The sequence below is a fragment of the Psammomys obesus genome, unplaced genomic scaffold, assembly GCF_907164565.1.
Source record: "Psammomys obesus unplaced genomic scaffold, mPsaObe1.curated_primary_1811, whole genome shotgun sequence".
Classification (NCBI taxonomy): domain Eukaryota; kingdom Metazoa; phylum Chordata; class Mammalia; order Rodentia; family Muridae; genus Psammomys; species Psammomys obesus.
The window spans coordinates 19048239-19064470 of record NW_026592118.1 but is presented as its reverse complement, the minus strand read 5'-3'; the positions used below and the strand labels follow the sequence as shown (position 1 = coordinate 19064470).

The 16232-nt window shown below is 35.1% G+C and overlaps 1 protein-coding gene across 1 annotated transcript in view; it reads left to right on the top strand.

Annotated features, from left to right (window-relative positions):
* The window catches only part of Sema3c (semaphorin 3C), a 132074-nt gene that overhangs the window by 95194 nt on the left and 20648 nt on the right, over window positions 1–16232 (top strand). The window contains exons 6-11 of the mRNA XM_055612903.1: window positions 1792–1882; window positions 4116–4235; window positions 7046–7188; window positions 8354–8468; window positions 10084–10153; window positions 14097–14241. Coding sequence (XP_055468878.1) covers window positions 1792–1882; window positions 4116–4235; window positions 7046–7188; window positions 8354–8468; window positions 10084–10153; window positions 14097–14241 — 684 coding nt within the window. The remainder of the gene's footprint in view (window positions 1–1791; window positions 1883–4115; window positions 4236–7045; window positions 7189–8353; window positions 8469–10083; window positions 10154–14096; window positions 14242–16232) is intronic.

Genomic DNA, 16232 nt, shown 5'->3' with positions numbered 1-16232 from the left:
GAAGGAAGGAAGGAAGGAAGGAAGGAAGGAAGGAAGGAAGGAAGGAAGGAAGGAAGGAAGAAAGAACAAAAGTTTCTAATGTCTGCTACAGGGATTTGTGTTAGACAGTCTATGACTTTGGGGAGTATTACCATCCAAAGCAGAAGTATGATCAATCATTTCTGGAGCAGAGTTCTGGTCACTTTATCTCTACATTCAAAAATATTATGAGACTATATTTATTCAGGATAGCTTTCAAAAACTTTAACTTGATAATTAAGGTTCTCCATCATCTGATGTAATCCACAAAAGTGTTCATTTTTCTTTGCCCTTATAATTTAGTAATAGTTTGTACTAAGTTGATATATGAAAATGCCAGTATGCCCTTTTATAAAATGATTACCTTAGTGCTGTTCACTGAGCACCACATAACAGACTGAATTTACTGCTTCATAATTTCAAGTCTTTCCTATTTCATCTATCTGCACTCTTTTTCTATTAAGCAATGAACAGAGCATTATATAACCTATGTTTGTATTTTGTTTTCTTTAATTTCCATCATTCTCATTAGAATATAAATTATTCAATGACCAAGATTTTGTTTATTATATTACCAGTGTTTAGTTCATCATCAAGTAGACCAAAATTTTTAATAAACAGATAGTTGAATACATGATATTTTAATGTTATAATTTTAAATATTGTAAAATTAAATATTATAATTTTTGTTACACAAAAATTAAGTAGTAACAGAAATTTTTGTTTTTAAAAAATTATTCATGTTTTGTTAATTACAGTTTATTTACTTTGTATTCCAGCTGTAGCCCCCTCAGTCATCCCTTTCCAATCCCACCCTCCCTCCTATAACATAGAATTTTAATTTTAAAAAGGCTAATTTTAGAAACATTGTCATCATTGCATAGATTATTATGTTGTCATTACTTCTTTTCCTTTGGATAGGGTTCTACAAACACTTCTTTTTTTAAAAAAAAAGATTATTATTATCATTTCTTTCAATTAATTCAATTTGTATCCCAGCTGTGGTCCCCTCCCTCTCCTATCAATCCATCCTCCTTCTCTTTTCTCCCTCCATGCTCCTCCCATAGTCCACTGATAGGGGAGGTCCTCCTCCCCTTACTAACCCATCAGGTCTCATCAGGACTGTTTGCCTTGCCTTCCTCTGTGACCTGGCAAGGCTACACCCCCACCCCAAGGGTAAGGTGATCCGAGAGTCTGTCACTGAGTTCATGACCCTGCTCACTTTACTATAGATCCCACTTGGATACTGAGTCTATGGGCTACATCTGAGCCAGGGTTTTAGGTCCTCTCTATGCATTGTCCTTAGTTGGAGTATCATTCTCTGCAGTGCCCCCCAAGAGCTCAGTTTTTTTTTTTGTCTCTGTTGCTCTCCTGTGGAGCTCCTGTCCCCTCCAAGTCTTTTCATTTTCCCCTTCTTTCATAAAATTCCCTGAACTCTGCTAAAGTTTCTAATTACATATATAATGGTTTTAGATTTTCAAGTGACCTTTGACGATATTGGTTTAAGAAGAACTCATGCTTCCATCATCAGTATTTTTGGGGGGCTGTAAAGGAGGATGAGAGTTAGCCCTGCTGAGATCAGAGCCTAATTTCCTACAGGACAGTTAAGTGTTAATACAACATGTTGGAAACACAGAAGTAGAAAAATACTTTTGAAAATAGATTGTTTTGTTAAATAATAATCATTTAAAATAAATTAATTATAATTATGTTTCATTGTACTTATTGTCTTATCATTGTACTAATCATCTGATACCTTTTTCTAATACAAAGGACCAAGTTTTCCTGATTGACTCTAAATGTGAATCTGGAAAAGGACGATGCTCTTTCAACCCCAATGTGAACACTGTGTCCGTTATGATCAGTAAGTAGGAAATGAGAGAGGGAGGGGCTCAAATAGTAAAGAACACAAAGCTCACACATGGGTCAGTTTATTTAAAATGTTTAAATATGTACATGAGAAGATCATGTAACTTTGTGTGTTCTTATTTGCCTCTCCAAAAGGTTATCACCCTAAAATAACCTCTCATAACTCTCACTGTGTTATAAGGTTTGCCCTTTCCATTTGGTTGAAGTCACTAAATAATACAGGTGTTTGAAATACTTCTATCAGTTAAATGCCAAGAAATGTTCTGAATTAGAATAACTTGGTTATCTGGGCATGGTGGTGCATGCCTGTAATCCCAGCACTGGAGAGGCAGAGGCAGGCAGATCTCTGTGAGTTTGAGTCCAGCCTGGTCTACAAAAATGAGTCGGACAGCCAAGGCTACACTGAGAAACCCCGCCTCAAAATAAATAAATAAATAGATATAGATAGATAGATAGATAGATAGATAGATAGATAGATAGATAGATGGATGGATAGATAGATAGATAATAAAATAAATAACAAAATTGAATAACTTGGTGTTTTACAACCCACTTAAAACCTCTAATCTACTAGCACGTCTAATGTCTTTTACTACTTAGGGTCCTTAATGTAGGACTACAAAGTAGTCAGATGTTATGATTTTTAAAAATTCTCAAACGATTTTTGAAGCCTTTTGAATGAGTTTTTTACAGTTATAGAGCAAAACATATTTGAGTAAAGTCAAAAGGCACAAGCTTATGTGCTTATAACCCTATAAAGTAATCCTGAAAACTCTCAAAATTCTTTCCAAAATGTTATTACTTAAGAACTTATTATTTATACAAAATGAAACAGGAATTTTTCTCTCTGCTATGAATATGAAGCAAGAAATTAAATCAGTTTCACATGCAAGATTTTTGGAAGACTTAAAATATAATTGATAGTGTTATATGCAATAAGGCTAGAAAGCTGTAGGCCAAAATATGAGTTTATAATTGAGTGATGTGCTCATCACTGTTACTACACAGTAGGGATTACAACCCATGGTTTTATGACTAATGAGTTATAAAATGGGAATTAATTCTGTATTACATTGGCTTATTAGCGAAATCTATATACACAGCAGATATTCAAACAAATGTTTAAACAGCTGAACTTCCCCCCCCAAAAGTTTCATTCTTATCTTTATTATCACTCTCTCAAATGTTGCCATGGTCTTTGTGTCCCACCTGGGTAGGAGAAATGGGTGACAAGATGCCTGTCATGCCTGCTCTGTAACTGCTAGGGGCCTAGTTCAAAATCTGATGAACTCATTTTAGAAATGCTTCATTCTGCAGTCTGTCCTGTCCAGCAGGTATTATAAAGAGTATTTCAGATGGCCCAGTCCTGCAAAAAAAGGCCACAGCTAGAAGGTAAATCTGAGAGTAATCGAGAGCACAGATGTACTTCAGGTCAATGGGGCAAACCCAAGGAAACTGATTCTTCCTCAAATAGTTCAGCTGTTTAGAGCTAGGTGGTCAGATCACTTCTCACCAAGTCAGTGTTTACTGCTCCTTACGAAGGATAAGAATTCAGATGAATCTTCAAAGTGAGTAAGTTTCTAATGACACGTATATCTAATGATACGTATATCATATATTTGTATATATGTGTATAAACTAATTGAAATGAGCACGTATAACAAACTGTTTAATTTCAGACATTGTTTCTTTCCTATCACTTTTTTTTTACCAGAGTCACTGCCGAAAAAGTAGGCTGTGTTTATGTTATGAGGAACCTTGTAGCCCTAAAGATCAAAATGTAGATTTTGAATGACTAGTTTGTTCATCAATAATATATTTTATAATTTAATGTAGTTTCTGTGTCATCAAGCAATAAAAATAGTATAAGTATTATGTCTGTCTTTTAGATAAAAATCTTAGAAGTTGATCATGTGATGAGTACTATTAAGATCATAGCTCATTTCTTATCATTTATAAATGAAAATATTAAGATTCGTGTGTTGAATGATGTTGCCCTGAATCCAAGTATGTTGCTTACTTGCTTAAATTAGAACAAGTAATTATTGGATTTGCTTGAAAAATAAAGAATCATCACAATAAGAGCATATCAATATTAGTTCTTTGTACATTTGGTAGGGAACAGAAACTAAATCATATACCAACCTAATTAGGATGAAATATTAAGTTAAACCTCCTTGAACTTTAAAATAAGTTCAAAAGGCATTAGGATTTCTCTTTTTCCATAGATGAGGAACTCTTCTCAGGAATGTACATAGATTTCATGGGAACAGATGCTGCTATTTTTCGAAGTTTAACTAAGAGGAACGCAGTCCGAACCGATCAACACAATTCAAAATGGCTGAGTGGTAAGAAAACATTTACTGTGTTTTCTCCCTTTGATATCTTGCTTTATTTAAACTAGAATTTAATTCTGTGCTGGTAATAGGGAAAGTAGTTAAAATCTCAAGTATCAGACTTTGACATAAATAGTTATAATTCTCTACACTAGGTGACAAATATCTAAGATAAATAGCCATATCCTTATTCAAATTGTTATTAATTATGAAACAGTAGTCAAAGAACTAGGTGAGTACAAATGTCAGCGATACATATCATGCATACCTCCACTTCTTAAATGGTAGTATATCCCAGTTAAATATGGCTTTAGTTCTCTTAATTGCTTTTGCATTTCCATAATTCTAAATCAAGGAATTCTTCTAATTCATGACAATGCATAATGGATGGTTCATATGAATAAATTCTTTGTTTTAGTTAACACTAAGACTCAAAATTAAAGAATATTCGGGAATTGACTAACATTAAATAGAAATCAATGTTACAATGACTTTCTGTTAATCCTGTTTAGTTGGTTCAATTTCTCAGGGTCAAAAGGAGTTCACACCCTAAAATAAGGCTGATTTGATTTTCCTGTAAGATTCTGATCAGTTTCAGTCACGTAGAGGAGGAAGAAGCCACCAAATACTTGCCATCCTGCCGTCAGGAAACTTGCAAGCTCACTCTAAATTGCCCGTTTAGTTAATAACGCAGGTTAGCATGAATCATCAAAATTGAGCCTTTTATTTCATTGATGGTGGAACATATGATTGTCGTTTTTCTTCTTCAAATTATTCTGCCAGTACATCTAGAAATAAAATATTCTAAGAGTTATATTGTTCCTGAAATAAAGAAGCCCTCTATGTCTGCACCAAGTATATTTTTCCCATTGGGAAGTGTCCTTTTAATTTAATTTGCTGTGTTTTACGGAAAAACAGTGTCAGGTTTTTGATGCCCGATCAGCAGTTATTTCTTGTTCTCTCTTCCTCCTCCTCCTCTTCTTGTTCTTCTTACTTCTCTTCCTCCTTGCCTTATTATTCTTTCCTGATTAAAGTTATGTTTTGTTTCCGTTTATTGAAAATAGTATACAGTATATTCTAATTAGAGTTTCTCCTCCCTCAACTCCTCTCAGTTCCTCTCCATCTTTTCTCCCATCAAGATTCACACCCTCTGACAAAGACATCTAAGAAATATTAATAAAGCAAAATGCTGTAAGTTACAATAAAAACAAACAAATTGGAAAAGGACAAAACAATCAGTCATGGAAAAGATCCAAAGAAAAAGCATAAGAAACTCATGGAAACACAGAGATACACACATCTGCTCACACAGGAGTGCCATAAAAACATGAAACCAAAAGACATAATATATATCTAAAGGACCTATAACGTAAATAACACAAAACAAAACAACTCCCCGACTTAGCAATAGGAGAAAAAGACCCTCCAAAGATACCACTGAATTCATTTTGTAGTTGGCCATCTATTGTTAGACATGGGGCCTGCCTAAACCACTTTGGAAATCAATCTGGCACTTTCTCAGAAAATTAGAAATAGTGCTACCTAAAGATCCAGCTATTCCACTTCTGAGCATATATCTGAAAGATACTCAACCACACAAGGGCATTTGCTCAACTATGTTCATAGCACCTGTAGTCATTATATTCAGACTTTGGAAACAATATAGGTGTCCCTCAAGGGAGAAATGGATATAAAAATTGTAGAATATCTACACAGTGTAATACATCTACTCAGCAACTAAAAACAAGAAAATCATGAAATTTAAAGGCAAATGGATGGAACTAGAAGAGATCATCCTGAGTGAGGTAGCAGAAAGACTCACATGCTATATACTCACTTATAGATAGATATTATCCATATAATATAGGATAAACATACTAAAATCTATAGTCCTAAAGAAGCTAGACAAAAAGGAAAATCCTAGGAAAGAGGCTTAATCCTCATTCAGAAGGTCAAATAGGTTAGATATCGGAAGTAGAAGACAAGGAACAGGTCAGTAGCCTTCCACAGAGGGCCTCTGAAAGACTCTATCAAGCAGGGTATGGAAGCAGATGTTAGACCCATAGCCAAACTTTGGGCAGAGTGCAGGGAATATTATGGAAAAAAAAAAGAGAGATAGAAAGACTTGGAGGGAACAGGAGCGCCACAAGGAGAACAACAAAGCTAACAAATCAGGTCCCGTGGGAACCTGCAGACTGATGTACTAACAAAGAACCATGTATGAAGAGGACCTAGACCTCCTGTTCAGATGTAGCCTATAGGTAGCTCAGTCTTCATGTGGGTTCTCTAGTAAGGGGAGCAGGGGCTGTCTCTGACATGGACTCTGTTGCCTGATCTTTGATCACTTCCCCCACGGGGCATTACCAGAACACAGAGAAAGAGGAAACAGGCAGTCCTGATGGGACTTGATAGGCTAAGGTCAGATAGTAGGAGAGGAGGGCTCCCCTTTTTTGAGAAATGGGGGAGGGAAATAAGGGGGATGGGGAGGAAGGGTGGAACTGGGAGGAGATGAGAGAGAGGACTACAATCAGGTTATAAAATGAATAAATTATAAAAAAATAATTTTGAAAAAATTGAGCAGTTTGCTTCTCCATGAGAAGCAAACCATTGAAGAAACCAAACATTGGTCTGTTTAACTAAAGCTATTTGTCCCATTTGATACTCTCTGTGAGGTATGTTGATCTCTTATCATTGCTTCTTGAAATCTTGCCTATGAACAGCGGATTATTCACTGGTGGGAAAGAAATGCATCTATCGCCTATTTTAAAGAGCAGCGGGTAGGTTTTTATCGTGAGATCACAGTAAGTGCCTTTCCTCTGCAGAACCTATGTTTGTGGATGCACACGTAATCCCAGATGGCACTGATCCCAATGATGCCAAGGTGTATTTCTTCTTCAAAGAGAAACTGACCGACAACAACAGGAGCACAAAGCAGATTCATTCCATGATTGCGAGAATATGTCCTGTAAGGCCACTGGAATTTCTATTTAAAGAAAGACTCTAAATTATGTAATGTTTTTCAGTATTTCAGCATTTTTATTATTTACTATTATCACTGAATAAAATATAGAAAAAGATATTTTTTTTTAGTGAATAATGCCCTTTACAGTTTGTGTGAGATAATTATATCATATTTCAGTAAAAGCATTTAGGAAAATACTTTGTTTAATTTTTTTTCAACATAGAACTAATTTTGCAACTCTGAACTGTGCTGCATTGAAACAAATGGGAAATTGTATATTACCACAGGAAACAAAATAATTCTTGTAAAAAAGATACATTTGAATATCAGTAAAACATAATTATGGTGGAGCCACATGTAATTATGAAAAATCAAGATATGCTTTTATTATTTTAATGAGCAAAGTATCACTGTATTAGCAGTACATATAAAAACAATGATATAATCTTCTATGGGATCTTTATACATTCCATTGGTTTATTTATGATAATTTTATCAAATATATTTATTGAAATATCTATGTCTATCTATCTTTAAATATTTCAATATTCTATTGACTAGAACTCAGCTGTTTCTCAATAATTTGGTTCAACATAGCAAAGTTAGCAGATACAAAAAGGCTATTGGACTCAGAGGAAAACAAAAGTCATCAGTAGACTATTCGAAAGATCAAAAGCGATGATCTGTTTATTGTCCATGAATATGTATATAATATACAATCCACTCAGAAATGCTAAGGATGAGGGGAAATGCTGAGAAATGGAGATAAAATAGAACTATCTGGCACCATCTGATACGGGCATACCCACTCTCCTGAACATAGTGAGCTCTGAAAGCCAAATGTATACAGTAAATGTTATTTTTATGTAAGAAAATGAGTAATTGCCTCAGCAAGGGGCAGACAGTTATATATTCAAAACATGAATATTTCTGTCACATATTGTAAAAATCTGAGCCATATATTTATATCTCCACACAGTTCAATTCCAGTTGACATTCTACTATAAAAGATTAATCATAAGATATTATAGATCCCAGCTTTTCTTTATTGATGATTAACCTTTCTAATTTTCAGATTGTAATAAATTATGAATAAGAGTTTAGTTGAATTTTTAGCACACAAGTGTATCTCCAAATCATCTAAATTGTATTAATAAAATTCTTTCAGAATGACACTGGCGGACAGCGTAGTCTTGTCAACAAGTGGACCACATTCTTAAAGGCAAGACTTGTGTGCTCAGTCACAGATGAAGATGGCCCAGAGACTCATTTTGATGAATTAGGTTCGTGGATGTGAGAGTGAACATTGTGTCTGGGAAGGACGTTAAGAGTATCAGGTGTCTTAACAAAGTGTCAGAGAGAATGTGTCTTCTCTGACTATTTACTCTGCTCACTGGTGTCTTTAAATATTTAAGTAATTTCTTTCACCGTTGAGTGCACTGAAAACATGAATGAATGTAGGTTGGAAGGACTTCAATAATTTATATACATGCATGATTGTTCTATTTTTTAATAAATGCATTTATATTATATAAAGTTGTAATAGCCTGATCTAAATAAGTCCTTTTTTTTTTCTTGTTTTTCAAGACAGGGTTTCTCTGTGTAGCCTTGGCTGTCCTGGACTCACTTTGTAGACCAGGCTGGCCTCGATCTCACAGAGAGCCAACAGCCTCCGCTTCCCTGATTGCTGGGATTACAGGCATGTGCCACTGCACCTGGCAATAAATCAAAATTTAAATATTTTAAAAATTATTTTATTATGTAATATTCTCCTTTAACATACATACACACAGATATATTTATATAGTTATATAACCACTGTGTTTAGTAGGATATTTAATAAAGTTTAAGAAAATGTGTTCAATTATAAATTACAAGAGTTATGCTTCCATCTTATTTCTTCTTGCTAATTCAGATTAAGTATTCTTCCTGTGAAAGAAGGACTATGATCTCCAGATAAAATAAGGATTAATAGTGCAGCAAGGAATAGCTCTCTGTAGTTGAAGTACTTTGTTATACATCATAACACTGTGATAATTAAGAGTTATTAAGACATAACTCTTTTTCAGACATTATCCGTTGAAATGTATAATATAGTTTTTTTTTCTCAGACTTTGAGGCATATGTTGTGGTAAGCAATAAATATCCATAATGACATGCAAAATTTCAGTGGTTAAAAAGTTACAAACCCAGAGGAGGCTGTTGGTCCCCTTAAAAGGCATTTTTCTATCAGGTAGTCTGTGATTCTTCAGGGCTCAATACTGATGTTTTACTTTATTGTATTATAAATACATCTGAATCTGCTTTAGGATGTAAAGTCTTGTTAGAGGAATGGTTAGGTAAGGTAGTCCCGGCAATTTTGAGCATGAGCATAAGTAAAGTTTTGTTCTTATGAAGGGAGGGCCCTGTGCAGATTATCTTTATCATTGCAACTTTAAATCTTAGGTTAAAGGGAAATTGAGAGTTGCCATATTTTTAAATTAAAACTAGTGTATCATCAGAAACGGATTTTGAGAAAACACAAAAGCAGGCAACAGGAAAGCATATGTGGTATTCCTCCCAAGAACTCTACGGTTAAGGTTTGTTTTCTCTTCACCCTTGAAAAAAAATCAAGGTTTTCAAAGTTCTAGTCTATGGATTAGACTATATCGTGTTTTCTGCTTAGTATTTATACATCTTCATTTCCATAGAGATACAGTTTACATAAATGCCCTCAGTGCCAGGCTAACATTTTATTTAAGTTGCCAATCACTTACCATCACATTATGCCAAGTTGTACTTTTCAAAAATACCTTCCTGAGAACTACTTTTTATATTTGAAATTATTGTTTTAGAGTAATTAAAAATAAGCTATTAAAATCTTGGAAACTTAAGAGAATGTTGTCTTTCTTTGTATAGAGGATGTGTTTCTGCTGGAAACCGACAATCCAAGGACCACCCTCGTGTATGGCATCTTTACCACGTCAAGGTAATTATTAAACAGCTACCACTGTTCTGTTAGTCCGTTCCCATTTTACTTATTTTTGCCAAACTAAAATGTATATGATCTCAAATGTTTCCAAAATAGTTTGCAAAGATCATCTTAAACAAATCCATGTAGTTATCTAGAAGAAGAAAAAAAAACCTATGTGTTAAATTGAAGAAGTAAAAAGCTTGAAGTATTTCATGTAAATATAAAAACTAAAGAGTAATATATCTAATAAACTCTTTAGAGTCTTAGGTTTTGGTGAGTGATGAATATGTTTCTTTCCTCGATTTTGGGTAGCACACGTATATACCTACAATTCATGGAGGCATACACACTTAATTATTTAAAATTTTATAACAAATGTGCACCAGGAAAACTTTAAAAAATGTTTGAAGGTACATTGAAATAACTTTCATTTTTTTCACTAATCTAAAGTGATGACTATGAGCCTCTAATAAAAACTGAACTGGTTCCATTTTTCTGTCATATGACAATTTTTTTGCATTTCAAAATAGGTTTAGTATTTTCTAGTTTGACTTGGAGTCCAATGGCAACTTTATTGAGTTTTGCACTACTTTTCCCATATCCTCAATTTTTACTTTGTACATTTCTGATGATTAGTTTTGTACTCTAGTGTTAGTGTGAATTCAGCCTTGTACTCTAGCCATGTCTCTTGGGCCATTCTGTAGGGTGTATTGATTCCTTTTTATTTATCAGAAAACTTCAAAACAGTGATTGAAAGTATTCTTTTCTAAGTGACTTTTAAATGTGGTAAGAGCCTGGGGAGACACCTCCCTGAGAAAGACGTCTTGCTTTCATGAGTCCCTTACTTAGATCCCTGATACCTATGCAAATGCCAAGTGTGGCAGTATAGCTATTATGTTCATTGGGATGTAGAGAGAGAGGTGGGGCCTGGGGAGCTTGCTGGCTAACTAGTTTCACCAAACAGCAAACATTAGGTTCTTTGTGAGACCTGAATTAAGGGAATATGGCCAGAAATGAAAGAACAAGATGCCTGTTGTCATCCTTTGATATTTGCATGCATAAATGCACACACCTGCACACAGTAGGTATACACATATACACACGTGCACTTGCTCATACACAAGACACAGAAAGCGGGGGGAAAGATCATAAAATGTATTGCAATTGTAAATTTAGATGAGTTTTTCAAAATAAGCAAATTGGCAAGAATATTGATTATCTATCATTTATGATTGCACCGAAAGACATCTCGTCAGATGTCCTTGATGTTGTGCTTTAGCTACTGTTCTAGCAAATGATTATTCTCACTTCAGTTCATCAAGAACTGAACTGCAGTAGGGAAAGTATTATGAAAGCCTTTGACCCCAGCACTTGGGAGGCAGAAGCAGGCAGATCTCTGTGAATTCAAGGCCAGCCTGGTATACAAAACCAGTTGCAGGACAGCCATGGCTTGTTACCCAGAGAAACGGTGTCTTGAAAAAAAAAAAGGAAAGGAACAGAAAGGAAAAGAATTGGACAGCGAAATAATCAAATTTTCTATAACATTGGTTTTAGTAAAATATTTTCTAGTTTATCTTTGTCAAAAAGTAACTTGAGTATTAAACATTAGAAATTACCATTTATAACTACTGCTATTAATGGCTAATAATGTAGCTTTATTTCCATGCAAAGCTTTTTCTATTAAGCTTCTAGTTTGGAGTCTTATTTAGTAGAGAAACATGATTCTCAATTATTCTGTCCTAATAATAATGGGAATCATTTTTATTAAGGATTTAAACAAATTTGAAATAGTTTTAGATCCTTTGAGGGAACATGAGTGTACCCACATGCCTGTTTTCCCATGCATGCTGTGTGGTGTCAGTTCACGTGTATGGGGGTGGGGGAACCCATGAAGCTATGTTAATGTGTGGGTGTGGAAGCCAGAAAACAAAAAGTCAGATGTTCTGCCACAGGAGGCATTATCTTACTTTTTTTTTTTTTTTTTTTTTTTTTTTTGAGACACACACTTCCAGAGACCTGGATTCACCAAAAGGGCAGGATAGCCTGGGCGGTGAGACCCAGTTATCTACCTGTCTATGCCTCCTGTTCAATGGAGTCATGGCCACACTTCACTAATTATGGCTTTTGTTGTTTGTTGCGTGGGTACTGGGATTGAACTTGGGTTCTCATGTTTGCATGGGCAGTGCTTTATGGATTGCGCTCTCTCCTCATCTCTGGACCATTTTTCATGGAGTGAATAAAATGGAAAATACACAAATAAAGACAGCATAGACTTCGCCAACTGTTAATCAGAAAATCATGGAAGAACACTGGAGTTATTTTAATACTACCATAAAAAGGCATAATATTCACATGTTAATGGGAGTTATCTCAGAGTGAAATCATAATGCTGTTCATGGTTGTTTAGAATTAAAATTCATATTTTGTTTATTTTTTGTTTTTATTTTTTCATTTACTAAAAATAGATTATTTTTCTCACATCATATATCTTAATTATGGTTTCTCTCCCTCTGCGTCTTCAAATTCTCCCTCACACTCACACCCCAATCTAAATCCAGCTTCTTTTTTCTCTCATTAGAAAACAAATAAGTTTGTAAGGGATAATAATAAAATACAATATAATACGAGGAAACAAAAAGTAACTCACCAGAATTCGTCAAAACAAACAAACTGAAGGAAAGAGCCCAATTGAAGACACAAGAAACACAAAGCCACTCACATACTATACACTTAGGAATCTTAGAAAAGTTATAAATCTGGAAGCCATACTATGTAAACAAAGGACCTGTTGGATTAAAAACGAGAAAGAACATATAAGTAAATCAATATGAAAATATAGAATAATAAAATAAATTTTGGTTTTTGAAAGGAAAAGCCCCGACACAACAAGGAACCTACAAAGCTTGCTTTCTGTTGGCCATCTACCACTGGGGATGCTGCCTGCTCTTGAAAGTCGTTTGTTTCGTCAGTGAAACTTTTGTAGAGTAAACTAAATTTTCATTTGCAAGTGGTTTTCAATTGGAGATAGCTTTGGGGCTGGGGAAAAGAGTGGAGGTTTACTACTTTCAGCTCTTGCTCCCCATCTGATGCAGCCCCAGGCCTCATTCTCTGTGAGTTTAATAATCTTAAAGCACACATGGGCCTTGCTTTCCTGGTATTCCCCTTGCCCTTCCGGCTCTTATTCTCTTTCATCTACCACTAGATTCCCTGAGCCCCATAAGGGAGAGATTTGATGGAGATATCTTGCTTTGGACAAAGTGTTCCAAGGGCTTTCACTCAGCATAATATTTGCCTGTGGGTCTCTGTATTCATTCCCATCTGCTGCAGGAGGAAACGTCTTCATTGCTGAGTGAGCAAGGCAGTGATCTGCTTTCCTAGCCAGAGTGCTCAAATTCACGTTTTTAGACAATCATTACTAAATGTTTGCTGCTGCTGAAATAAACTAATTGGAAATACCATCATTCCATTTTTTCTGGAAATGTTAAAAACTTTACTGTAGCTTATTACTGTCTATTCCCTGTGTGAAGTAATTAAATATAGTAATGCTTTATGTAGCTATGCCTTATTTCAAAATAACTGGATAGGATTACATTTTTTTTTCTAAGTGCACAAAAGCATTTAACTTTCTATGGTAAATATCAGCTTCTTATTTAAACATTATTTATGTGCACTATGTACTTTTATGACATGCTTCTTTATCCATTTTATGTTTTATATGTGTGTGTGTGTGTGTGTGTGTGTGTGTGTGGTTGTGTGTGTACATGTGTGCCACAACACACATGAGAGGTCAGAGGACGACATGTGGACATTGGCTTCCTGTTTTCATGTTGTGTGACAGCGGAGTCCAAGCCATCTTGTGGGACTTGATGGGCGGTATGGTTACCCACCAGCCATCTCACTCAGGCATTTGTACCATATTTAAAGAAAAATAAAACAGAATCTTTGCTTTCATTTTCAGCTCTGTTTTTAAAGGCTCGGCAGTGTGTGTGTATCATTTATCTGATATACAGACGGTATTCAATGGGCCTTTTGCCCACAAAGAAGGGCCCAATCACCAGCTGATATCCTACCAAGGTAGAATTCCGTATCCTCGCCCTGGAACTGTAAGTATCCATGAAATTAGCTTCCATCATACTTAAGCAAATATTACATTTATACTTATTGAATATAACTATGGTACCATGATTATGCACATTATAATTCTTCAGCCTATGGTTCCAGCTTAATCCTCTCCGTGCATGAGATTTTTGCTAATATGTCATTTATGTTATAGAAATTGCTATTTTTAAGTGCTATAATCACTAACGAAACTTCACTGAAATTCCAGAACAGCTTAATTAAATATGATAGAGATGTTTTTGTTTTGTTTTGTTTTTAATTTTAAAGCTCTTACTTTGAAAAATTCAGTGGAAGATGTCTTGAACTCAGATCCACCTGCCTCTGTTCCCAAGTTCTGGAATGAAAAGCATGCACCAACATACCCAGCCTGCTAGTTGTTTTATTCGTATTTGTTTGCTGTTTTTTAAACTTCTTTATATTTTGATATTAAGAAATGTTTTTGGTTTTTTTGTTATTTTGCTTTTGTATAAACCGGAATATTTTGGCATCTGCATTATGAAAAGAACTAAATTATCATTTAAGAGAGTTTTAAAAAAAAGAAATTTATCTTATATAATGATACTCACATGAATATCAACTTAAAGATAACTTACGTTAACAGCTTTTTTTCAATTCCTGTGTCTGCCTGAATGACCAGTGGTTAACTGAAAAAAATTAGTGAGCCAAGTGTTTAAAGCCTTGAGCCAATTGAAAATGAAAGCACAACTCTCCAGACCTTTGAGGGTATGTCTAAGTGAGTTCTAAAAGAAACATATGTAACTGAATGTTTGCGTGAAAAAGTGAAAATGGACCTGGAGAGATGGCTCAGTTGATAAGATCACTTTTTGCTCTCACAGAGGGCCCAGGTTCAATTCCCAGCACTCACGTCACGGTTCACAACCATCTATGACTCTGGTTCTAGTGAATCTACTGCCTCTTCTGACCTTTGTGGGTACCAAGATTACACACAGTACACCTACATACCGGGAAAACACTTACACACATGAAATAAAATTAATAGATCTAATATTTTAAAGTAAATACGGCTCAGCAGTTAAGGGCACGAGCCACTCTGGCAGAGGACCCGTGTTTGTTTCTCAGCACCTGTATGGATGTTCACAACCATTCATACAGGGGTGCCAATGCCTTCTTCTGGCTTTTTCTGGGACCGAGCACACGAAGGATGCACATAAATACATGTAGGCAAAACAATGACACATCAAATAAAATGAATAAAACTAATAAAAAAACCAAAGGTCTCCAATAGCCAGCCATGTGCTTAAAAGTCTTAGAAAAGTAACAAGGGAACTTCAAAAGCAGTCGGCAGCAACAATAAAAATATTATGGCAGAGCGTTCTGTCTTTTGTTTTGTTTTGTTTTGTTTTGGTTTGGTTTGGTTTGGTTTGGTTTGGTTTGGTTTGGTTTTCGAGACTGGGTTTCTCTATGTAGTCCTGGCTGTCCTTGAACGCTCGCTGTGGACCAGGCTGGCCTCCCAAGCCCTGGGGTTAAAGGTGTGAGCCACTGTCATAGCTTTATGGCAGAGACTAATGAAATATAGATGTAAAGAGCAATGCATACAATCAAGCAAGCACAACACAGTCAATAGATACATGAGACTGATTCCTAACAAAAAAGAAAAAAAAAGACCCAAAATAGTACAAATAGAGAGTTCTCTAATGAAGTGTACAACTGTTAGGGGATACTTTTATAGCCCAGAAATCTTGATAATCTGGAAGAACTTGATAAATTATGAAACACATATGACCTGCCAGAGTTAAATCACGAAAACACAAACAACTTAAACAAGTCATAACACACAAGGAGACTGAAGGAGCAATAAAAAGTCTCCCTAAGAAGAGAAGGACGAGATGTGATTACTGTTCCATTCTACCAAACTTTTATGGAAGGGCTGACAAGAGTACTGATCAAGCTTTTTATAACATAGAAAAAGAAAGAAAGAAAGAAAGAAAGAAAGAAAGAAAGAAAGAAAGAAAGA